This window comes from Vipera berus (genome assembly GCF_964194415.1).
Source record: "Vipera berus genome assembly, chromosome: 9".
NCBI classification, from domain to species: Eukaryota; Metazoa; Chordata; class Lepidosauria; order Squamata; family Viperidae; genus Vipera; species Vipera berus.
In genome coordinates, this window is record NC_138212.1 from 24,474,251 (window position 1) to 24,498,850 (window position 24,600).

Consider the following 24,600-nt stretch of genomic DNA (forward strand, 5'->3'; position numbering starts at 1 on the left):
TGATTTTTCCGTCGACTAATTCATTTTCTGCTTACATTCCTGGGCTCCACGGCAGAAGGCATGTAAGATCCCATCACAGGGATTTTCTCTGAGAACCTGCATTCAGCTCTTACACAACTGTGTGTGGGCCAGGGGGAAGTTCTCTGCCTTTCATGCTGGGGTCTTTTTCTCTTGCAAATACATTTCCTGCTCTCTTCCTCGTTTAGTTCAGGCGTTGCTCCTTTCCTTTCCCAGAAAGATCCATACCTGAGATTTTCTCTTGCGGGTTTTGCAAAATGCGGCAACCACATCAGGCAGGATATTTTGAATGGGCAACAAACGGCTGATTAGAAGATCATGGATCGGTTGAGGGGTGGCATCAAAGATGGGGACGCCCTCAGATGAGCTATGCTTTAACATTGGACGCAGCCTTTGTGCATGTAGTCACAATAGTTGGACTCTATTGACGACATTTCACTAATATTCATGACAGTCTCCAAGTTCACAGGCTGGGTCCTCTCTGAAGAGGCGGCCATCCGAAGGGATCCAGGTGTTGTCTGTTATGAATCCAGAAATGAAACCTTGCTGGGAAAATGTTGCAAGTAGCCGCACTAGGCAAGCAAGCACTAGGCCAGCCCCCTGGAAACGCTTCCAGCCCTCACAGAGGCAGCCCTTAAAGGCGCCCCCGGCTCTGGAGAAGGGAAAGGGGCTCCTGCTGTGGCTGAGAGCAGATGGGAGCAAGGAGAGGAGGTGGGCTTGAAAGGGCCGCTGTGGGGGCGGCTCCCACTCCCACGCTCTCTGGTCCGCCAAAAAGGGCGCTGAGTAGAAAGCGGTGCCCGTGAGGGCCTCTTCCCACATCCAGTCCTTTAGAACCAAAGCTCTTTCCCCAGGAAATAATAATGATAATGATAATAGTAAAATTGGAAGGGATCTTTGAGGTCTTCTAGTCCAACCCCCTGCTCAGGCAGGAAGCCCTGTACTCTTCTTAAAAACTTCCAGGGATGGAGCAGCCACCACTTCTGGAGGCAGGTTGTTCCACTGGTTAATTGTTCTCACTGTCAGGAAATAGTCTCTGCGGCTGGCATCTCAACTTGGGCAACTTGAGGATGGGTGGACTTCAACTCCCAGAATTCCCCAGCCAGAATGGTTCCCAGGTGGGACCGTTCCCTGTTTCTACTCAAACTGCCCCAGGGTGGGGAGAGGCAGCCTGGGGCGCCTCCCTGGAGGCCCTGCAGCAGTCAGTGGCCCTGCATTGCAGAATGAAAGGGCTGAAGGTGGGCAGAGGGAGCTGTGCGGGGAGGCTGCTGCTCTGATTGTGAACGGAGGCAAAGGATGCTCACAACCCTTCGAAGGAGGGTGATGTGAAACCATCACCTCCAAGCCACACAATATTTAGACACGCTGGTTTTCTCAGCAGAGGAAAGATGTCCAAGAATGTGATCCACACACCAAGAGATCACTTGCAACTCTCAACTGTTGCTACATTTTTTTTAAAAAAAAGATTTCTCCAGAGTCAATCTGTCAACGCTGCTAACATTGAATGTTATTGCTTGACAAGAGATGAAGAAGTAGCCATTTCATATGTGAAACTTGTGTATTGCTTTAAGAGATTGAGTTGAAGGTTGGGAGGGGGGAAGAGGAGGATTGTACCTTCAAGGCCATCTGAAACTCAAGAAGATAAGACCCTGGCAGGTTTTCTAACAGAAGGAAAACTGATTCTTTAAATTAATTGGAGAGTATGATTAATGACAAAATTAGAAAGGTGGAAAATTGTGTTTTAATATATTATGCAAGGGGCGGAGATTTCAGATTCCAGCTTCCTTCGAGCAAGCATTTGCCGGTATATTAGGCTAATAAAGGACTTTTAAGGTAAACAATGCCTCAGAGTCACTTGAAAAGCCCGTACGGCAGAAACTTGACACAATCACTTTCCGCATCTCTAGTTGCCCCTACTTGGTAAGGCAAAAACTGAGTTAGGGAACTCCTATTGCAAATATATATTTTATAGGATTAGGAATAGGGTAGGGTCGGGGTTGAGGTTGGGGTTAGGATTTTTTAAAATAACATTCTTAATATTTAGCAAACAGCATGTTGTCTTGGTACATGTATTTAAAAAGAAAAAAATGTAGTAACTAATTATCATAAACAATATGTTAATTAATCGCTCAATAGTCTTCTTCTTACTAGTATATATTCAATGTTGCCTATCACATTCCTTTCTCTCTAACTCATTTTTCTAGCCATTGATAAAAATTATCCCATGTTTTAAAATACACTGAGTCTTCTTTCTCTTTTATCTTTAAAGTCAATCTATCCATTTCTGCACACTCTAAAATTTTCTTAATTAATTCTTCTTCAGTTGGTAAATTTATATTTTTCCAATGTTGGGCAAATACAATTCTTGCTGCAGTTAGTACATGTAAAATTAAATATATACAGTCTTTGTCATAATTTGCCCATATTACTCCTAACAAGAATAATTCTGGCTTAAAGTCTATTTACCGGTATTTTTTAGTCATTTTCTCCAACCATAAGTGTATTTTTGACCGAAATCTTTTAGCTTTAGAGCATGTCCACCAGATATGGTAATAAGTACCTGGTTTTTTATTGTATTTCCAACACTTGTTTGAAGTATTTTTAAATATTTTTGCTAATCTCACTGGTGTTAAATGCCATCTGTAAAATATTTTATATAAGTTTTCTTTATACTGTATGCCACTGCTTTCTTTAATTTAGCATTTCTTTCCCATAACTTTTGCCAGTTCTCTAATTCTATATTATGTCCAAAGTTCTTTGCTATCAATGCTATCATAGTTTCTTTTACTTGTTTTTCCTCTATCTTTAAGCTTAACACATATTTATAGAGTTTTTAATCAGTTTTTGTCTGTTTTTAATAGTATCTGGTTGAATTATGTCTATTTTTTATAAAATCCCATTTAGCATCTTTTTCATATCTTGTTTGGATTTGCAAATATGGCCACTATGATAGATCAGTACCTTGTTCTTGTAAATCTTGTTTGTCTTTCAATTTCTCTTCATTGTCCAAAATATCTTAATAGGTCACAACTTTGTCATAATTAAATTTGGGTAAGCAAATGCTTCCATTGTTGAAAGCCTCACTGTTAGGAAGTTTCTCCTTAATTCCAGGTTGCTTCTCTCCTTGATGAGTTTCCATCTGTTACTTCGTGTTTTGCCTTCTGGTGCTTTGGAAAATAGGTTGGTAAATACTGTAGGTTGACCCCCACTCTTTGCAGCAGCCCCTCAGAATTGGAAGACTGCTATCATTATATATGATATGATGTGTTCAGGGGAGGAGAATTCAGATTCTGGCATGATGTCATGGTTCCGAATAACAAGACAGATCAAAGAACATTCCATGATTGTTTATTCTAAAAAGTCTATAATAATGAGAACGAAGCATCGGCACTCATGGATGGATGCCAGAATCTGAATTCTCCTCCCCTGAACACATGTATCATACACAATTCCCTCCCTTAATTACACATCATGAATCACATTCTCCAATTAGTTTAACATACAAAGTTTCACTTCCTTTCTATAGCAGCCATCCCTTATCTTATCAAAACATCCAGGTTAACATTCTCCCCCCCTCCTTCAGTGATTCAAAGCAAAACGGTTTTAAGCAAAAGGCTGCCTCTTATATTGTCAGAGCAAAAACATCCAATGTTTGCAGATTTGCCCATTTGTGCTATAGCTAGAATTCTCCTAGCTGGAGAATTCTGTGACTTGAAGTCCACACATCTTAAAGTCGATCAAGTTGAGAAATCCTGCCTTAGATACACTTCAAAGGGGTTGTGTGCCCTCTCCCTGCCCCCCAAGGCTTGATATGATATACTGGATTCGACTGTCTTCCCAAGCCTAAACTACCTGCTCTGCTAAGGCTCAGTTCAAATATTTGTAGAAATCAAAGCTTCCCCATGACCTTCCTCCAAACAAAGCCAAAGCTGGTTCAATGCTAGTAGCTCCGAAGTGTCTTGTTGCTCAGTGATCTGGGGTAGTCAGTGCACCGGAGTTATCTCCAGTTTACTAACCAACATTGAGGCTGAGTGAATGTGGCCTTAAGGACTTTAGTAAGGAGTTGGTTGAAACAACATGAGCTCCTTTAGAAAAAAAACAGTGTTCCTCTCCAACCACAATATATTCGAAAATTAAATAAACACAATTATTTTGCATGTGGATAAAAAGTGGGCATGTGGCCATTTGTTTTCAGTTAGATAATAGAATACAGCATATAGAAAAACAGAATTGGAAGGGACCTTGGAGGTCTACAAGTCCAGCCCCTGCCTATGGCAAAAGACCTTATATCATTCTGGACAAATGGCTGTCCAATCTCTTCTTGAAAGCCTCCAGTGATGGAGCCCCCACAGTTCTGAAGGCAAGCCAGGACATTTCTTCTTAGTTCTGGGTTGCTTCTCTCCTAGATTAGTTTCTATCCAGGGCTGCTTGCGAGCATGATGGGTCCTGCTCTGAGGTCTGTGCTTATGGAATAGGAAGAGCTTTCGGAGGGCAAAGGGGAGATGCAATGGGGTAGAAGCCATGGACTGCATGGCTACAGCTGGATCTGCTGTCACTAGCCAGGGTTGCCCTGACTTACATTAAATAACAAGGAAGACATTAGCTTCCCTGTCGCAAATGGCTTTTCTTTAAGCCATCTTAGTGAATGATCATCTTGGTTTCCTAGACAGCAGCAGGAAAAAATATATAGCATCAATGGGTGACCATCTCCATGGTGAATTGTTTCTTCAGTGACCAAAACAGGTAATCCTCAACTTACAGCCACAATCAGGACTAGCATTTCTGTTGCTAAGCAAAGCAGTTGTTACGTGAGTTGCACCACGTGTTACAACCTATTTCGCCATGGGTGTGATGCATATCACTGCAGTTGTTAAGTGAATCATATGGTTGCTAAGGGAATCTGGCTTCCCCCATTGTCTTGCTGGTCGTAAGCCAGCTGGGAAGGTTGCCCAGGGTGATCATCTGACCCTGGGGCCTCTGTGTCTGCTATAAGCCCAGGTCGGTTGCCGAGCACCCAACCTCGATCCCATGACTGTGGGGAAGCGGCAAAGGTTGCCGGTGGACGGACCAGCCTGGAAGCGTTTTCCATGCGACTGTAACATGGAGTGGTTGCTAAAAGAATAGATGTAAGTCGAGGACCACCTGCGCCCTGACCTCCATTCTGCCTCCTTGCAGACAGCCCCTCCGCCCCGGTCAATGTCACAGTCAAGCTTCTGAAGGCCAACTCAGCGGTTGTGACCTGGGATGTTTTGGAAGAGGAAGTCGTCATCGGCTTCGCAATTTCGCAGCAGGTAAAATCTGGTTCAAAGGGCCATGTTGATTTTTAGGTTTTTATCTGTATCAAAGGAAGTCGGAAGTTATTTTGTTCTTTTATCTGAACTCCTGGATTTTGCTTTTCCCCTACCCTTCCACCATTCTTTTTAATCTTCCTTGAACAGAACTAGGCTGAGGCAGTTCTTCTTGGGTCTGAAGACCAATGCATGGACATTTGGGAGATCCTGGATGCTCTCTGAGCTTGGTTGTTTTCTTGCAGATGTTTCATTGCCCAACTAGGTAACAATTATAGACCACTGATTATGTTACCTAGTTAGTAATAAAACATCTGCAAGGAAATAACCAGCCTCAGAGAGCAGTAAGGATTTGTTTCAGAGCCTCTCTCTCATCAAGTCAGGGCCTGGGGACAGATTTTGGGGTTACAACTTCTAAGGCAGTGTTTTTCAACCTTTAATTCCCCAGAATTCCCATGGGGAATTGAAGTCCACAAGTCTTAAAGTTGCCAAGGTCGAGAATCACTGCTCTAGGGAGAGGGCAAGAGAGGAAATGGAGGAGGTCCTTGACTCAAAACCTCATCTTCTTCTCTCTGGCTCCTTACATAGGATTGGGAGAAGCCCAGTTCTCTCCAATGAGCGTGTGTGCCTTTGCACAGATGTGGAGGCAACAGGCCATTGGTTGGAAACCATTCCCACCGTTTGCACGACCTGCTTGTCATCCTTCTCTCTGCAGAAGAAGGACGTACGAATGCTGCGTTTCATCCAGGAAGTGAACACCACCACGCGCTCGTGCTCCCTCTGGGACCTGGAGGAAGACACCGAGTACATCGTGCACGTCCAGTCTATCAGCATCCAAGGCCAGAGTCCAGCCAGCGAGCCAGTCCACTTCAAGACCCCACGAGAAGCAGAGAAACTGGCTTCAAAGAACAAAGGCAAGCGGGAGGGGGCCGCAGAGAGGAGGGGGCTCAGGCAAGGCAGGCTTTGGAGAGGGGCAAGGTTGGCAAAGTCATGATCAACCAAGAGGAAGCCAGGATAAGCCTCAACTGTCCCGTTAAACCAGACCTGTAAAATGTTTTGGAAACCAGGGGTAACCTTGGTATTTGAGGGTTGGCACAGCTGTCTCCACAACTGGCAAAACAAAGATGGAAGTTAACTTTTTAAAATTTAATTTAGCTTAATTTTAGCAATTAAGGCAGCAGACTAGAAACTGGGGGACTGTAAATTCCACTCCTCCCTCAGGCATAAAAACCAACTGGGTGGTTTGGGGCCAATCCTCTCTCTCAGCATAAGCCACTTCACATGGTTATTGTTGAGGAGAACATAGGAGAAGGAAGGAATATTAGATAAAAACACAACAGTAATAATAGTTTAATTTGCATTTCCATTTATCTATAGTTCAGTGTAGTAAACCCAATAATTTAACCCAGTTAAATCAAGTAAATCCACGGCATGTCTCATAATTGTATTCTTTATCACATTCAAAATTAGAATTTAACCCCTATTTTTGGAGAGATTTCTGGGAGATCTTAGATTCTGCCCCCAACTTTCAGTGGAGAAGGTTGTAGGTGGACAAATGAATTCCCACCTCCTTCAGGAAAAGGAAAGTACATTTTTCAGAGACCTTTAAATTCTGCTGGCCAGGAAAGACAAAGAGTTCAGCTGGAAACCAGGAACAGCCATAATTAACCCCACCAAAAACGAGTCTTTCTGACGAATGCCCCGCCATTGGCCCTCCTTTCCAAACCTGCTGGCCCTTCGGAGATGGCTGGCCAGCGGCTGCTGGGCCCTCCTGGTTGCCTTCCTTCGTCAAGCACCTGTTGCAGATTAGCAAACGGCCTGTTGCATTTGGCCCAGGGGCTCTGCAGCCCCCTGACGGCCTGGCGCAGGCAAGGGCCAGGGGAGGAGGGAGATGGGGCAGAGGAGCTGGGAGAGGAGACCACTACTCGGGAATGCCCAAGGGGGCCCTTGGGTCAAGTGCGGAATTGGGCATGGGGGCAAATGTGGTATGGGAAAACTCGCTGCTGCTGCTGCTAAAATCCCCCCTCCTCTGTCTCCATCTACTGAGAGAGAAAAGGTGAGGAATAAGTCATGGGCGGGTGAAGAAATTGGCAGCTCAGTGGCCTGTTCTCAGGACGACCAGAGCAAACTGCAAAAATCTCCTTTTGCTACCTTGCAGAAAGGATAAGGACGGTCAAGCCCAGAATTTCCAAAACCATATTTTTAAACCCGAGTTTAAGCTTGGTGGAAGGCCTTAGGCTAGAAATCAGGAGACTTGAGTTCTAGACCTGCCTGAGGCAGGAAGCCAGTTGGCAACCTGAGACCAGTCCCTCTTTCTCAGCCCTAGGAAGCCCAAACTACCTCTGAAATCTTGCCAGGAAAACTGTAGGGGCTTGTCCAGGCAGTTATCAGGAGCCAAGTCTGACTTGAAGGCATAAAATAAATACATGTTTAGATGCAGAAGCAAAGCTGGCCTCAAATATTTTGCAGCTGAACTATGCCATTCTCATTTTGCCCAGATGCACACAAGGCACCATTTCCTAGAAGTTCACAGTCCTTTCTGATGCTTTGGGCCAGGAATTGCCCTATTGCTGAATGCTTTAAAGCCAAAAGATACATGGTTTTCAAGCCCTCCACACTGTGGTCCCTCTATTATAATTGTGAAATTCAGAGTATAGTATCTAAAAAGATCCTTTGTGTTCAACACATTGTTAAGGGGGGGACTCCATGTTTGATTTGTAAAATGTTTAACAATGTAATAAAAGAGTCGCCTAATATAAAATATTTGGAAATCAGCTGAAAATAAGAATTCTGTTTGCCAAATAGGAGATAACAGATTACCAGAAAAAGAAGAGGTTTTAAAAATTAGACCTAAATGAAAAAAATGTATGTATATTACTGATTTATTAGTTAACCCAGACAATACATATAATGGTTTGGATTTATTAGAAGGGATACTGTATTATTAATTAGATGGTTTAATATGGTGGAAAATAGATAACTGTTAGAAAACAGAACAAGACTATATTCAAATAGATAAAATGTATATTTAGAATATTAGATTTTGTTATGAAAAGGGAAAAAGAAAGAAGTTAAGATAAGGGAAAGTTTGATTACCTAAAGCTTGGAAATTATAAATATCAAATGTTAATTGGAATATTGATGGGAAATTAAAGCTTCGGGGAAAAAACAAAAACAGGACATGGATTGTATATAAGGATTGAACGCAAACACAATTAAGATATATATAAGCTAAAAATTATTGATAAATGTAACAAAGATGGTTTTACTTAGTTGATAATAATAAGAACTCTATTAACCTAATATGAGATAGTAGATATTAAGGGAAAAAGAGAGGAAATATCTGATGTTGTAACTTGAGATTTATACTAAAGATTTATATGTATGTTATTGCACTATTGATTAACCCAGTCACCACATTGCTTTTTGAATACTTACCGGTAATTGTAAAATTAGAAAACTGATAAAATATTATTTTTTAAAAAGAGAGTAGAAGACAGCACAAGCTTTGTCTGTCGTTCTACATAGCTTCTCAGCAACAGTTATACCATATGTCCCTTCAAGGGGAACTTGCCTTCCCCAACTGGATGCTTTCGTGGTGGAAAGTAGTCTGAATTCCCAGCAGGGAGGGGCTACATTCCACAGGAGCAACAGACAGCAAAATTGAGATGGGTTGGTTAGGAGAAAGGAGAGCTAAGATGGCACCTCCCTAGCAATCCTCAGAGTATAGCTTACACACTTTAGTTCAGCAAAATTGATGTTTGGCCTCAAGAACCAAGAAAGACACATAAGGTTACCTCCAAGCAGTTTTCTTTATTGTGTCTCACCTATACACAGAAATCTTGCCAAACTAAAGTAACTACTATCTTGACCCTCTTTTTCCCAACCAACCTATCTAAACTTCACTGGGCCTTTGGAATGCAGCCCCTTCCTTCTGGGAATCCAGACTGTTCTTCACCACAGCTGTCCACATGTAGCCCTCATAATTCCCTGCCAAGCAAGTAATTATGGACGTTGTAGTCTTTTGTATGACCTGAATGGTTAATATGACTGGAGAATTCTGGGAGTTACAGTGCATACATCTTAAAATTGCCAAGGTTGGGAACCCCTGTAATACCAGGAGAACATCAAGCTCAGAGATGGAGTTAACATCTCTGAAGGGCCTCCCTCACTCCCTGGCTAGGTTTCCTCCACAAACCTACTATAACTACCATAGGAAGTTTTGAGGCCTACATTTATTTCTTGGCTTAGCCCTTGTTTAGGGGAGATGAGAGCCACGGTGGCTTAGAGGTTTAAAGATGCTGGATTGGTTGGCCAGAGAAGGTTGGCTCTCCAGCAGTTCGAGTGCTACCATTGCATCCTGTCACTCACCTCAGCTCCTGCCCACCTAGCATGCAAATGTAAGTAGATAAATAGGTACCATTCTGGTGAGACTAATGGCAGAAGCAAGAAAACAGGCCAGATGCAAGGTGAAGAAAAAATCCCTGGATGACACTGACGCCCCCACAGAATACCCTTAGCTGCTCTGTGTGCGGAGCTAGTTCACTCCCTAGGTGCACCTTAGACAGTGTGCGAGCATGAACTTCACAAACTAAAAATCTTAGGCAACCAAACCACTTCTCTGTAACAATGTTGTAGATTCCTGGCTTTCACGTACCAATGCCATATGCTAAATCAATCAACCAATCAATCAAGACAAAATCTCCATGGGTAGCTAACCTCCTCCCCTTTGCTCTGCTTCCTTCCTTCCTTTCTGTGCAGATGAAGTAACGATGAAGGAAATGGGAGACAAAAATCAACAGCTGCGAGCCGGCGAAATCCTGATTATCGTGGTCGTCTTGTTCATGTGGGCAGGTTGGTGGGAGTCCGTGTGTGTGTGTGTGTGTGTGTGTGTGTGTGTGTGTGTGTGTGTAAAAGGCAAGGCAGAGGGACTCCGGGTCTCAGTTGGGGGCTGCTGGGCATGGTCTGGTCCTGGAGATAGTGGTGTGCAAATGTGTTGGCCATCAAAATGGGTTAGGTAGAGTTCTACAAGCAATTCAGTTCCAAAGGAAGCAGAGTAGAACATACCAGGGAGGTAGTGAGCTCATGCAAAGTATTTTTCACAAATGTGAAGCACTTATGAATACCAACAAAACGTTTACTGCAGAAAATGGGCAGAGGGAGGGATTCAGCTCATGATAATGTGGCACTGGCAGCTGGATTTACCTTGCTAAACAGAAGCAGAGTACAATCTGGAGGTCTTGCTAGACTCACAATTCCCATCTTGAGGTGCAGGTGACAGTTGTGGCTAGAGGGACCTCTCAACAGCTTCATGCGGTGTGCCAGTTGCCTCCCTTCCTGGACTGTGAGGCCACTCAGAGTCACCTCTGCTTTGGTCACCTCCAGCATGGACCGCTGTGACATGCTTTACGTGGGCTGCCCTTAAAGAGCAGCCAGAAGCATCAGCTGGCGCAGAATGCAGCAGTTATGTGTGCCCCTAGGAGGGTGGCACGTTACGCCTCTGTTCTGTGAGCTACATTGGCTGCCAGGTCACTTCTGGGTCAAGGTTGACAGTTTTCATCTTTGAAGCTCTACATGGCATGGGACTAGACTGAGGAACCTCCTCTCCCCCGTGACAGCGACCTGTGCCACCAGTTCAAGTCAAAGGGGTATGCTGTGGGTCCCATTCCCAAAGGAACACCATGGTGGGATCCAGGCGGTGTGGCTCCTTCCCCCTGGGATATCATTGCTCCCCAAGGTGAGTTTAGCCCCACCTCAGTTGGTATTACAGAAGGTCCTTAAAGCCTTTTTTCATCAGCCATCTGGACCCCGTGGGGAGGCTACAAGGTGGCCAGATGAGGCTGTGACTGGTTTTCCTTCAATCTCAGGTTTTTAATATGTTTATTATGTCTGACTGTTTTTAGGTGGTTGTGTAGCTTTTAAGTGTTGCTATTTGTGTTGCTACCCGTAGTCACATCTTTGTAATTTTTATTAAAGAAGTTTTTTTACAAGGTTTAAAGATAAATAGAAAAAAATATAGAAAAAATAAATATAAATGGATAAGTGTTGAAAACAATAGAAAGTGAAAAGAAAGAAAAAGAAAAAAGAAGCTACTTCTGATATTTTTCACAGCAATAATAATAATAATAATAATAATAATAATAATAATAATAATAATAATAATAATAATAATAATAATAATAATAATAATAATTTGGAAGGGACCTTGGAGGTCATCTAGTCCAACCCCCTGCTCAGGCAGGAAACTCTATACCATTTCAGGCAAATGGCTGTCCAGTCTCTTCTTAAAAACCTCCAGTGTTGGAGCATTCACCACCTCTGGAGGCAGGTTGTTCCACTGGTTAATTGTTCTAACTGTCAGGAAGTTTCTCCTTAGTTCTAGGTTGCTTCTCTCCTTGACTAGTTTCCATCCGTTGCTTCTTGTCCTGCTTTCAGGTGCTTTGGAGAACAGCTTGACTCCCTTCTTTGTGGCAGCCCCTGAGATATTGGAACACTGCTATAATGTCACCCCTCACTCTTCTCTTCGTTAAACTACACATACCCAATTCCAGCAACCGTTCCCTATATGTTTTAGCCTCCAGTCCCCCAATCATCTTTGTTGCTCTTCTCTGTACCCTTTCTAGAGTCTCGACATCTTTTTTACATCGTGGTGACCAAAACTGGATGCAGTATTCCAGGTGTGGCCTTACCAAAGCATTGTAAAGTGGTATTAGTACTTCACTTGATCGTGATTCTATCCCTCTGTTAATGCAGCCTAGCACTGTGTTGGCTTTTTTGGCAGCTGCAGCACACTGCTGGCTCATATTGAAGTGATTGTCTACTAGGACTCCGAGATCCCTCTCACAGTTACTACTATTGAGCAAGGTACCACCTATACTATACCTGTGCATTTGATTTTTCCTGCCTAAATGTAGAACCTTACTTTTTTCACCATTGAATTTCATTTTGTTAGATAGCGCCCAGTAATCAAGTGTCCAGATCCTCCTGTATTTTAAGCCTATCTTCTGGAGTATTGGCTATTCCTGCCAGCTTGGTGTCGTCTGCAAATTTGATGAGTTCCCCATCTATCCCCTCATCCAAATCGTTAATGAAGATATTGAAGAGCACTGGGCCCAGAACAGAGCCCTGGGGCACCCCACTACACACTTCCCTCCATGTAGATGCAGTTCCATTGAGGACCACACACTGAGTAGGGCCTGTCAGCCAGCTACGAATCCATCTGGTGGTGATGCTATCTAACCCACATTTTTCTATCTTATCAAGTAGTAGGTTGTGATCTACTTTATCAAATGCCTTACTGAAGTCCAAGTAAATTATATCTACAGCATTCCTCTGGTCCACTAATTTTGTCACTTGGTCAAAGAATGTGATAAGATTTGTCTGGCATGATCTGTTTTTGACAAACCCATGTTGGCTTTTAGTAATGACTTTGTTCGCATCTAGGTGTTTGCTGATTCGTTATTTGATTATCTTTTCCAGAAACTGCCCAGGTATTGAGGTCAGGCTGATAGGTCTGTAGTTTCCTGGATCTATTTTTTTCCCTTTTTTGAAGATGGGAACTACATCAGCTCTCTTCCAGTCCTCTGGTAGTTCCCCAGTGCTCCAGGATCTTTGAAAAATATAGTTCAGTGGTTCTGAGATCACGTCTGCCAGTTCCTTGAGAACTTTGGGGTGTAATCCATCTGGTCCTGGTGAACTCATCTAGGCTGGACACTGTAATGGCAGAAAGTGAAGAGGAACTAAAGAGCCTCTTGTTGCGAGTGAAGAAGGAGAGTGCAAAAGTTGGGTTGAAACTTAACATTAAGAAAACCAAGATCATGGCATCTGGCCCTCTCAATTCCTGGCAAATAGATGGGGAAGAAATGGAGGTAGTGACAGATTTTATTTTCCTGGGCTCCAAGATCACTGCAGATGGGGACTGTAGCCAAGAAATTAAAAGACGATTGCTCCTGGGGAGGAAAGCCATGACAAATCTAGACAGCACACTAAAAAGCAGAGACATCACCCTGTCAACAAAAGTGCGTATAGTCAAGGCTATGGTCTTCCCAGTTGCAATGTATGGCAGTGAAAGCTGGACCATAAGAAAGGCTGAGCGCCAAAGAATTGAAGCCTTTGAACTATGGTGCTGGAGAAGACTCCTGCAAGTCCCTTGGACTGCAAGGCGATCAAACCGGTCAGTCCTAGAGGAGATCAACCCTGACTGCTCTTTAGAAGGCCAGATCCTGAAGCTAAAACTCAAATACTTTGGCCACCTAATGAGAAGGAAGGACTCACTGGAGAAGAGCCTAATGCTGGGAAAGATTGAGGGCAATAGAAGAAGGGGACAACAGAGAATGAGGTGGCTGGATGGAGTCACTGAAGCAGTAGGTGTGAGCTTAAAGGGACTCCAGAAGATGGTAGAGGACAGGAAGGCCTGGAGGAACGTTGTCTATAGGGTCGCGATGGGTCGGACACGACTTCGCAACTAACAACAACAACAACAGGCTGGACAGGTGTTCACTTACCATTTTTTTGCCTATCTTAACTTGCGTTTCTATTCTGTTTTTTATGGCACTGGTTTTGGTAAGTTGGACTGTTTTTCCCTTTCTGTAAAGACAGATGCAAAAAAACGAGTTAAATAGTTCTGATTTCTCCCTATTGCTTGTCACCTTCTTGCCACTTTCCCCCACTAATGGACCAATCATTTCCTTCACTTTTTTCTTGTTTTTTATATGTTGAAAGAAGCATTTTTTGTTATTTTTGACTTTGGTTGCAAGCCTTAGTTCATTTTGAGCCTTAGCTTTCCTCACTTCATCTTTGCAGGCACAGGCTATTTGCTGATATTCTGACTTAGTTATGTGCCCCTCTTTCCAATTCTTATACTTGTCATTTTTATCTTTCAATTTATCAGAGAGTTCTTTATGCAGCCATGCTGGTTTCTTTTGAGAGCTGTTATTTTTCTTCTTTGTTGGTATTGTACTAGACTGGGCCTTTATTATCTCACTTTTCAAAATTTCCCAAGCTTCTTGAGTTGTTTTCCCCTTTAGGATTCTCATCCATGGAACTCTTCCCATGTTCTCTCTAAGTTTATTGAAATTAGCTCTTTTAAAGTCCAAGACTCTAGTTTGGCTGTGTTCTATTGCTTGTGCCTCCAGAATGTTGAATTCCAATATTGCATGATCACTTCCCCCCAAGGTTCCTGTGGCTTCGACATTTTCTATCATTTCATCTCTGTTTGTGAGAATTAAATCCAATATGGCTAATCCCCTAGTTCCCTTCTCTACTTTTTGGGAGAGAAAGTTGTCTGCTAGGTTTGTCAGGAATCTGTTTGATCTTCCACTTGGTGCAGAGTTTGTCTCCCAGTTGATATCAGGGTAATTAAAGTCCTCCATTACTATTGTGATGTGCTTCTTACATACCTTAGTTAGCTGACTAGCAAAAAGTTCATCTATTTCCTCTGCTTGGTTGGGCGGCCTATAGTATACACCTATGGCAATGTCATTTTTTACCCCTTTTATATTGACCCAAATGCATTCAAGTTTACAGTTTTCATCATTGTTGTGCTCTATTTCTGTAGAGATAAAGTTATTTCTTATATAGAGAGCAACTCCACCTCCTCTTTTGTTTAGTCTGTTTCTTTTAAATAGTTTAAATCCCTCTAGCTGTGTGTTCCATTTGTAGGTTTCGTCCCACCATGTTTCCGTAATGGCAACAATATCATATCCGCCCTCATTTACCTGAATTTCTAGTTCACCCTGCTTACTGTTCATACTCTGTGCATTAGTGTATAGACATTTGAGTCCTTTATGACTGACCCTGTGTTTACTTGCTGCATAACTTGTGTGGTGCCTGGCTTCCCCTATTTTTTTAGATTGCCGGGGACAGTGATGTTCTGTATCAATTAACTCACTATCCCCATTGTTTAGTTTAAATGTTCCTCCAGAAAAGCTGTGATTTTATTGCCAGGTAACTCAGTCCCTTTCTTGGATGGATGCAGACCATCTCTTTTATACATTTTTTCATCGGACCAGCTACAGACATCGTGACTAATATAACCAAAGCCTTCTCCTTTACACCACTCCTTTGGCCACATATTAAATTCTGCTATACACTGGCCTTTTCCATTTTGCTCCTTATACACTGGTAAAAGCTCTGAAAAAGTAAGCCTACAGCCTATTGTGCTAAGTTCCTGCCCCAAGCTCTGGAAATCATTCTGCACAGAGAGTACATCTTTTTAGGACAGATCGTTAGTGCCAAGATGTACAATAGCCTCCACATCACATTCTTGATTATTATTATTTTTTTTATTAAATTTTTATACCGCCCTTCTCCCGAAGGACTCAGGGCGGTGTACAGGGCAATAAATATCAAAATATAAATACAAAAGTTAAAAAAGAAGTTAAAAAGGATTAAATAATTATGCCCAATATAATACAATAATAAAACTGTGTTAAAACTAAATCCAACCCCTAACCCATCAGACCAGGCCAGATTGTTCAAATAAATAAGTTTTTAAATCGCGCCAGAAGGAGCAAAGGTCGGGGGCCATCCGGAGCTCAACCGGCAAGCGGTTCCATAGGTCTGGCATGCCCTCCCCCTGGGGGCCACCAATCGACATTCTCTGATCGGAGGCACCCTGAGGAGGCCCACTCTGTGGGAGCGCACTGGACGGAGGGAAGTTGATGCCGGCAGCAGGTGCTGCCGTAGGTAATCCGGACCCATGCCATGTAGGGCTTTATAGGTCATTACCAGCACCTTGAATCTCACCCGGAGGGCAACTGGCAGCCAATGCAGCTCGCGGAGCAGAGGTGTAACATGGGAGTATCGGGAAACTCCCAGTACAACTCGCACGGCTGCATTCTGCACCAGTTGAAGCCTCTGAGTGGTCCTCAAGGGCAGCCCCATGTAGAGAGCGTTGCAGTAGTCCAAACGAGAGGTCACGAGCACGTGAGTGACTGTACGCAAGGCATCCCGGTCTAGATAGGGCCGCAACTGGCGCACCAGGCGAACCTGGGCGAAGGCCCCCCTAGTCACAGCTCCTATATGATCTTCTAAGGAGAGCTGTGAATCTAGAAGGACCCCCAAGTTGCGAGCCCGATCTATGGGGGGTAATAACTCACCCCCCATATTAAGAGATGGAAAATTCTGCGTTTCCCGGGATGCCAACACGCACAGCCACTCAGTCTTGTCAGGGTTGAGCTGAAGCCTGTTCCTCCCCATCCAGACACGGACCGCCTCCAGGCAACGGGACATCACGTCGAGGGCATCACTGGGGTGGTTTGGGGTTGAAATAAAAAGCTGGGTATCATCAGTGTACTGATGATAACCAACTCCAAAACCACGAATGATCTCACCCAGAGGCTTCATGTAGATGTTGAACAGGAGAGGCGAGAGGACCGATCCCTGAGGAACTCCACAAACAAGGGGCCTCAAGGTCGACCTCTGCCCTCCTGCCAACACCAACTGCAAACGCCCCAGAAGGTAGGAGGAGAACCACTGAAGAACTGTGCCTCCCACTCCCAACCCCCTGAGGCGCCGCAGCAGGATACCATGGTCGATGGTATCGAAAGCCGCTGAGAGGTCTAATAGGACTAGGACAGAGGAACAACCCCTGTCCCGAGCCCGCCAGAGATTTTAGAAATACGCTTCTTGTCCCTACTGGCAGTAGCACCTGGAAGACACCTGACCTCTTTCAAAACCTCTGTGTCCTTTCCTAAATTTACATCCCTTATAATTGAATCACCAACCAGACATACCTGAAACAGTTTCCTCCCTTATAAATTACATAGCATTGTAACTTCTCCCCATATTAAACTGGCACAGTGGTTAAAGTGCAGTACTGTAGGCTGACTCCACTGCCCACTGCCAGCAGTTCAATCCTGACCAGCTCAAAGTTGACTCAGCTTCCCCTCTTTCTCAGGTCAGTAAAATGATGACCCAGATTGTTGGAGGCAATAGGCTGACCCTGTAAGCCGCCTAGACAGGGCTGGAGAACGGTATATATATATCTAAGTGCTATTGCTATTAATTGGTAAATCCAGAAATCCAGGTCATTTTTATCATTTTCAGCAAAAAGTAGTTGTTTACCATCTCAGAGTCACATGCTTGCAAGATGGGCAGATATATAAATATGCTAAATAAATAAATAAAACATTTAGTTTTCTATTGGCATCACTTTCTGCCACTGTTAAAATAATAAAAAATGTGGAAGACTAAACGGGATGAAGTATATGGGCATAAATAATTGGGATCCTAAGAACCACTAGGACCATACATTCTGCATAGAAAAGGTTGGACCATATGGCTGGATTAATCCTCCTCGACCTGCTCACTCCCAGTGCATTAGGCTACCACTTTTAATAGGAAAAAATGCCCTCTGGTAATCAGTGTACATGAAAACACCACATAGGATATGCAACTTGTAAAAATGAGAGAAATTTTGCTCCCACCTGTGTGGAAGGTGGCTCAGGTTTCCAAAGACAAACAAACTCACTTGGGATTCCAGGAACAAAGTTTTATTGAAACAAAGCTTTTGCAATGTGCTAGGCACATTGATTTGTGCTTCTTAGATTGTAAGCCGCCCTGAGTCTTTGGAGAAGGGCGGGATATAAATGGGATTAAAAAAAATGAAGGAGAAAAGGCCACACTCATAATTTTTAAAAGCACATATTTATATCCTCACACGAAGCTGGTTCCTCCCCACACCTATCACACTCAACAGCCCACCTGGTCATCTCGATCAGCTAATCCAAAGCACCTAAACAGAATATATTCCCGTTCATCTCCTCCCAGGAAAAAGCCCTTACGTTTGATGTACCTGCTAACCATGACCTTTTGCTGGCATAAGCTCTATCCTTATTTTTATATTTCCTCTTGCTTGCAGTTACAGCTAGCTTCCTACGGACTACCTACATGTCTGAGATCTAAGCAACAATCTTGCACTTCTAAAAACTTAAGCAACTCCATTTTAATCACACTGCTTAAGTTTCAGCTATGCAATCAGGATTAATTTTCTTCATAAGATCATTAAACAATTTCTGATCTTATTATCCCTTACACACCCAGGGGCAGGGGAAGTTATGTAAAACTTCGCACAGAGGGGCACAATGTAACACAGCATGCGTACTTCTCTGCTCAGATTCCTTAAGGCAGGGGTCCCCAGCCCCCAGGCCATGGCACATTACCAGGCCGTGTCCCATTTAGAGCTGGGCCATGGAAGTAGCAGGCAAGCTGATGTGTGCGCTGCTCCACTTCTGCGTGCACATGTGTCTTCACCTGCTGCTCTTGTGGAAATATCCCCTAATTAATATTTGAATGTGATCTCTCTAGACAAACGTGGAGCTATAAACTTAAATTGTGAACCCTAAACTTTCCAAGAAATTGGATCCAGTAAATTGTTTATCACTCTCTTTATGTGGCTTGAGTTTCAAGCTGCTCCTTCCAATTCTTACCCTTAAAGTGTCCAGACACCAGCTGAGCTCAACCAAGTGCACCACCTACAACCTTTCCTGTCCATTGTCAGGAAAATAAAGAACACAATTATGCAGACAACATGTGTGAAGCTTCTTTTTGAGCAAAATTGCTGTGTGATGTTGAATGATCAGACAAAAAGAAAAAAAGGAGTGACCAAATCATAGGGAAAAATTCTGCTTTTCTGCTGGCTGGGGAATTCTGGAAGTTGAAGTGTGAGTATCTTAAAGTTGCTGAAGTTGAGAAACTCTGATAGGGATGGATGAAAATCGAAGCATCATCATTGCAAAACTCACTGCCAAGACCAGGCACACATTTCCTGGTTCCTGTACCTAAACCAAGCCTACTGGAACTTGCTTGGGCAAAATTGGGAAGCATTGCCAGCATTCTCTTCACACAAAGATTTCTGAGCCTCCTGCCACATTCCCTGTAAATCCAGATATAAATATTGCTTCTATCTCCACCATGATCAAAGAGTCTGTTGCTTTGTAGGTACCCAGAGATTCTCCTGTCTAGATAACATCCTTTCCCATATTGTAGGTCATTTTTCACAAGATGGGGCCTTTCACTGGAGGGTCATGGTGGAATACAATAAATTTACTTTATGGATGTCGCAGATGAGAGCGTTTGACCTATTGTCCAAAACACCTGAGGGCAGAAGTATGTGCCGGAAGCTTCTCAAAGAGAGAAGGGGAAACTGCTGAGAGTGAGAACAATCAGTTGGTGGAAGGGCTTCCCTCCATAAGTTGTGGGTGCTCCATCACTGGAGGTTTTTAGGTACGTACTGGACAACCATTTGTCCGGAACGGTGCAGGGTCTCCTGTTTGAGCATCACAGAGGCAATAATTTAGAAAGCACCACTCCTCCTCCGGAGGCAGGTGACAAGCAAGTGTCTGCAATACCTGCAGTGCTTCAGATGCAAACAGAAGACACAAATCTCCTTTCTGTGGGAGAAAGTGCAGGATTTTGGAAACCAATCATGGTTCAACTTCAGTTGTGTCTTCCTATTTGTAGTTTTTTTTAATCTACCAATGTGTACAGTACTGAAATATTAACCCTGTGCATTAGCACTGGTTTTTGTTTAAAGTAAAGCAAATATTTCTGTTCTTCCAGCCCTTGGAGAAAAAGCTCTCTTCCTCTTTTCCAGCCTATCTCACTTTACCAATTCTATAAGGAATTGCAATCCAACACTGACAACCAGCAAAGGCAATCTATAGCAGCATTTCTCAACTTTGGCAACTTTAAGACACGCTGGCTGGGAAATTCTGGGAGTTGAAGTCCATATGTCTTAAAGTTGTCAAGGTTGAGAAATACTGATCTACAAGCCTCTGTCAAAACCTCTCTGCTTGGCTTTATCGGCAGCATTCAACTTTCTTTAGCAGAATCCCACTGATTGTGCTCAACCAGGTATAGAAGCCGTGAATGCTGAACTGATCCATCATAAAAGCAGGAGGGGGAACCATTTTTAAGGAAAAACTGTGTCGTGAAGACCAATTGGCATTTGCTTTATGTGTTCTGTGAACAAAGCCATTTCAGACAAGTCGTAAAGGAGGTCTGTGCAGATCTGCCCCGGTAACAAAAGGTTGGTGTAGCTGCTTTCACAAGGAATAACGATAAGTCAAAGCTACATATCATTTGAACCACAGTATAATAATCATTAGTCATTTTCTGAATCCCAGAGAAAATCTATCTTTATGGCTGCTAAGAGTTCACACCAGCTTTATGGCACATAATCAATTAATTATGGAATTATTATGAATAAAAACAATTTGAATTCTCCAAGAGGTTATAGAGATGCTATTCACAATAATATACACAGTTCTTCAGCTCAGTCCTTCTGATCTGGCCACTTATTTTTCTTCCCACTTTGCCGAGGCTGGGAAAGAGAGCTCGGCCAAGGCCAAAAGAAATGCTGCCAGACTGGCCCCAGTTGGCTCCCTAGGAAAGAAGGACCTGGACTCTGTGGGTGTTAGAGAAAAGGTACTTGTCCTAGAGATGCTGAGGGCAGCACGAGCGAGCCCAGCTCTGAAGGAAAAGCCGTGTGGACACTGTAGGTGGAAAGCAATCCCCAGAGTCCCAAGCCTCCAGGCACTGCTATAAATCCCTTTCCCGGGGAGTTTGTCCTTGAGGGCAGGCAGACGGCCCAGTTTGGCTCCTCTGGTTCCTGTTAGTGTCCATCCTCCCCAAATTCCCACTGCATTCTTTCACACCTCCAGCACTCTTCCCCTCCCAAATGCCCCCCTCCCCAGCTATGGCAGTTGCTAGCCAGCTTCAGAGAAAGCGAAGACAGGCAGCTGGCAAATGCGTTCAGGGCAGGGAGGAGATCAAACCTTTGGCCTCCGATGGCAAAATGCTTTCCCTTAACAGAATTATCCCTTTACCTCTCTCTGGCTTCTTATCAAGTTCTGAGGGCTGAAACTCTAGTACAGTGTTTCTCATTCTTGGCCACTTGAAGAGATGTGGACTTCAACTCCCAGAATTCCCCAGCCAGCATGGAGTCTGGGAACCAAAGTCCACACCTCTTCATGTGGCCAAGATTTAAAAACACTGTTCTAAGCTTTTTCTTCCAGCCCATTTGGATCTGCCAAATATCATTTAGTGGACAATAAAGCTGTACCTTGTTTGCTTTCTTTACTTAGCATCAGCCAACACCCCCAGCTCTGTTTGACAACTGCTTTTGTCTCTAATATATAATATTTGTGAAAGGAAAATACTCTGAGAGGTTAGCAATTAATTGCTTAGGTGTAATAAACACACCGAAAAACAGTGTAATTGACATCCTGCTAAGATGGGAGAGGATCACTCCCGTCTTCTTTCTTTCCTTTCTCCAGCTGAAAAGCATTTTGTTTTATTTTTCTGCCATATACACAGACTTAATTTATATGAATGTGAGAAAAACCATCTTGGTGAATAGACTTTCAATTGAGATGAGAAAGTAGATACAACCTTCTGCAAAACAAAAGCTGGAATAGCCAACCATCTGTAGATCTTAAAACCGCTTATTGCTTTAAATGTTGATTGTCCTCTGAGACTTAGCAGAAGCAGTGCATCCATGATTTATTCAGCCACCTGACACAAACAGATCACTAGAAATGGTAATTTGCTGGGCAAACAATTTTCTGTTCGGACATGTGCTCTGCCTAAACTAGCTATCCAAAGTATCTTTCCACAAAGGCACTACTCCCTTTCAGATGTTATAAGGATTTATAGTGACTACACATACATTCCACTACATGTAGTCAATCAGAATAGAGCTGGAAGTGACCTTGGAGGTCTTCTAGTCCAACCCCCTGCTCAAGCAGGAGATCCTATACCATTTCAGACAAGTGACTGTCCAGTCTCTTCTTAAAAACCTCCAGTGATGAAGCGCCCACAACTTCTGGAAGCAACCTGTTCCACGGTTAATTGTCCTCACTGTTAGGAAGTTTCTCCTTAATTCCAGGTTGCTTCTCTCCTTGATCAGTTTCCATCCGTTGCTTCCTGACCTGCCCTCTGGTGCTTTGGAAAATAGGTTGACCCCCTCCTCTTTGTGGCACACTCTCAAAATACTGGAATACTGCTATGTCACCTCTAGTCCTTCTTTTCTCTAGAGCAGCCAAACCCAAATCCTGCAGCCATTCTTCATATGTTTTTGTCTCCAGACCTTTGATCATCTGAGTTGCTCTTTGCACTTTTTCCAAAGTCTCAACATCTTTTTTGTAATGTGGTGACCAAAATGTGATACAATATTCCAGGTGTGGCCTTGGTACTGATACTTTACATGATTTTGATTCTATGCCTCTGTTTATACAACCAAGGATTGTATTAGCTTTTTTGGCTGCTGCCACACACAGCTGGCTCAAGATTAAGTGATCGTCCACTAGGACTCCAAGGTCCCTCTCGCAGTTACTGCTTTTGAGCCAGATTTTGCCCAATCTGTTCTTGTAGCTTTGTTTTTTCCTGCTTAAGTATAGAATCCTGCTTTTCTCCAGATTAAAACTCATTTTGTTGGATAGGGCCCATTGTTCAAGTCTGTCAAGATCTTTTTGGATCCTGAGCTTGTCTTCTGGGGTGTTGGCTATTCCCGCCAGGTTAGTGTCACCTGCACATTTGATAAGTTCCCCTTCTATACCCTCATCTAAGTCATTGGTGAAGATGTTGAAGAGTACTGGGCCTAAGACAGAGCCTTGCGGTACCCCAGTTCTTACTTCCCTCCATGTAGACGTAGTACCATTAAGGAGTGCAGGTTACAAATCCATCTGGTGGTGATGGATGAGACAACTAACCTAGAGCTGAGAAGGAATTTCCTGAGATTGACAACAATCAGTCAGTGGAAGGGTTTGCCTTGAGATGTTGTGGGTGGGCCATCAAAGAAGAGATTGGACAGCCATTTCTCCGGAAGGATCTTAGGTCTCCTGCTCGAGCAGAGGGTTGGACTAGAAGACCTCCAAGGTCCTTTCCAACTCTGTTAAGTGAGCGCCACAATAGTTAAGCAAACTCATTGTCTGCAATGGGCATTTTTTGCCAGAAACTGGCAAAAAACGTATGTCATGGAAAATGTGGCCCAGTATGGTCATGTGACCACGGGGGGAGGAGCAGCTATCAAAGCTTCAAATCTGGGTCTTAAGTAGCCCTGGGGAGGTCTGTCAAGACTTCAGTTGCTAAGTAACCAGCTGTAAGTCAAGGACTTCCTGTAGCCTAAAACATTTGCTTAAATAAGATTTACAAATAAATCCCAACGTTGGGTCCACAGAACATCCTACCATGGTGAAGTGCAGCTTAGAAGTGGAATATTTGGACTAATAACTAGTTGGATTCACATGAAAAATATGGTAATTTGCATAGTCTCTGACTATGTCTGCTTAGGGACGCGGTGGCTCAGTGGGTTAGGACGCTGAGCTTGTCGATCGGAAGGTCGGCAGTTTGGCGGGTTGAATCCCGAGTGCCGCGTAGCAGAGTGAGCGCCTGTTACTCGTCCCAGCTTCTGCCAACCTAGCAGTTCGAAAGCACGTAAAAATGCAAGTAGAAAAATAGGGACCACTACGGTGGGAAGGTAACAGCGTTCCGTGCGCCTTTGGCGTCTAGTCATGCCGGCCACATGACCACGGAGATGTCCTCGGACAAGTGCTGGCTCTTCGGCTTTGAAACGGAGATGAGCACCGGCCCCTAGAGTCGGAAACGACTAGCACGCATGTGCGGGGGAACCTTTACCTTTACCTATGTCTGCTTATTTTTAGAGCATCCCCACAGTTGCTTTAGTCCTGTGACGCGGTTAGCAGCTTTGTCGCCAGGATTGTGCAAAACCATTCCACCTATCTTGGGAACAGAGCTGTCAGGAAATCTTGCAGACCTCCTTCTGAAGGAAAAGAAAGTGCCAGCATCTCTCCTGGGTCCACAGCCAGAGGACTGGGAAGGGTCTTTTTGCTGCCATCTAAGGTGGCTCAGTGGGTTAGGACGCTGAGCTTGTCGATCAGAAGGTTGGCAGTTTGGCTGGTCGAATCCTGAGTGCCGCATAACAGAGTGAGCGCCTGTTACTCGTCCCAGCTTCTGCCAACCTACCAGTTCGAAAGGACGTGAAAATGCAAGTAGAAAAATAGGGACCACTACGGTGGGAAGGTAACAGCGTTCCGTGCGCCTTTGGCATCTATTCATGCCAGCCACATGGCCACGGAGACATCCTCGGACAAGCGCTGGCTCTTCGGCTTTGAAACGGAGATGAGCACCGGCCCCTAGAGTCGGAAACGACTAGCACGCATGTGCGGGGGAACCTTTACCTTTTTAAGGATCATTCAGACTTTTGCAGCCCAGATACAGCAGCTCTAAGGAGGAAGTGAACTCCAGAACCCAAGAGCTGAAGGACAGCACAGAG

At 43.8% G+C, this 24,600-nt stretch overlaps 1 protein-coding gene across 1 annotated transcript in view; it reads left to right on the forward strand.

The window, feature by feature from the left end:
* FNDC5 (fibronectin type III domain containing 5) overlaps positions 1 to 24,600 on the forward strand; it is a gene marked incomplete at both ends in the record, with an annotated part of 47,737 nt that overhangs the window by 17,700 nt on the left and 5,437 nt on the right. Inside the window, 3 exons of the mRNA XM_081334444.1 lie at positions 5,191 to 5,306; positions 6,019 to 6,217; positions 10,065 to 10,157. Of these exons, the coding sequence (XP_081190570.1) occupies positions 5,191 to 5,306; positions 6,019 to 6,217; positions 10,065 to 10,157 (408 nt within the window). The remainder of the gene's footprint in view (positions 1 to 5,190; positions 5,307 to 6,018; positions 6,218 to 10,064; positions 10,158 to 24,600) is intronic.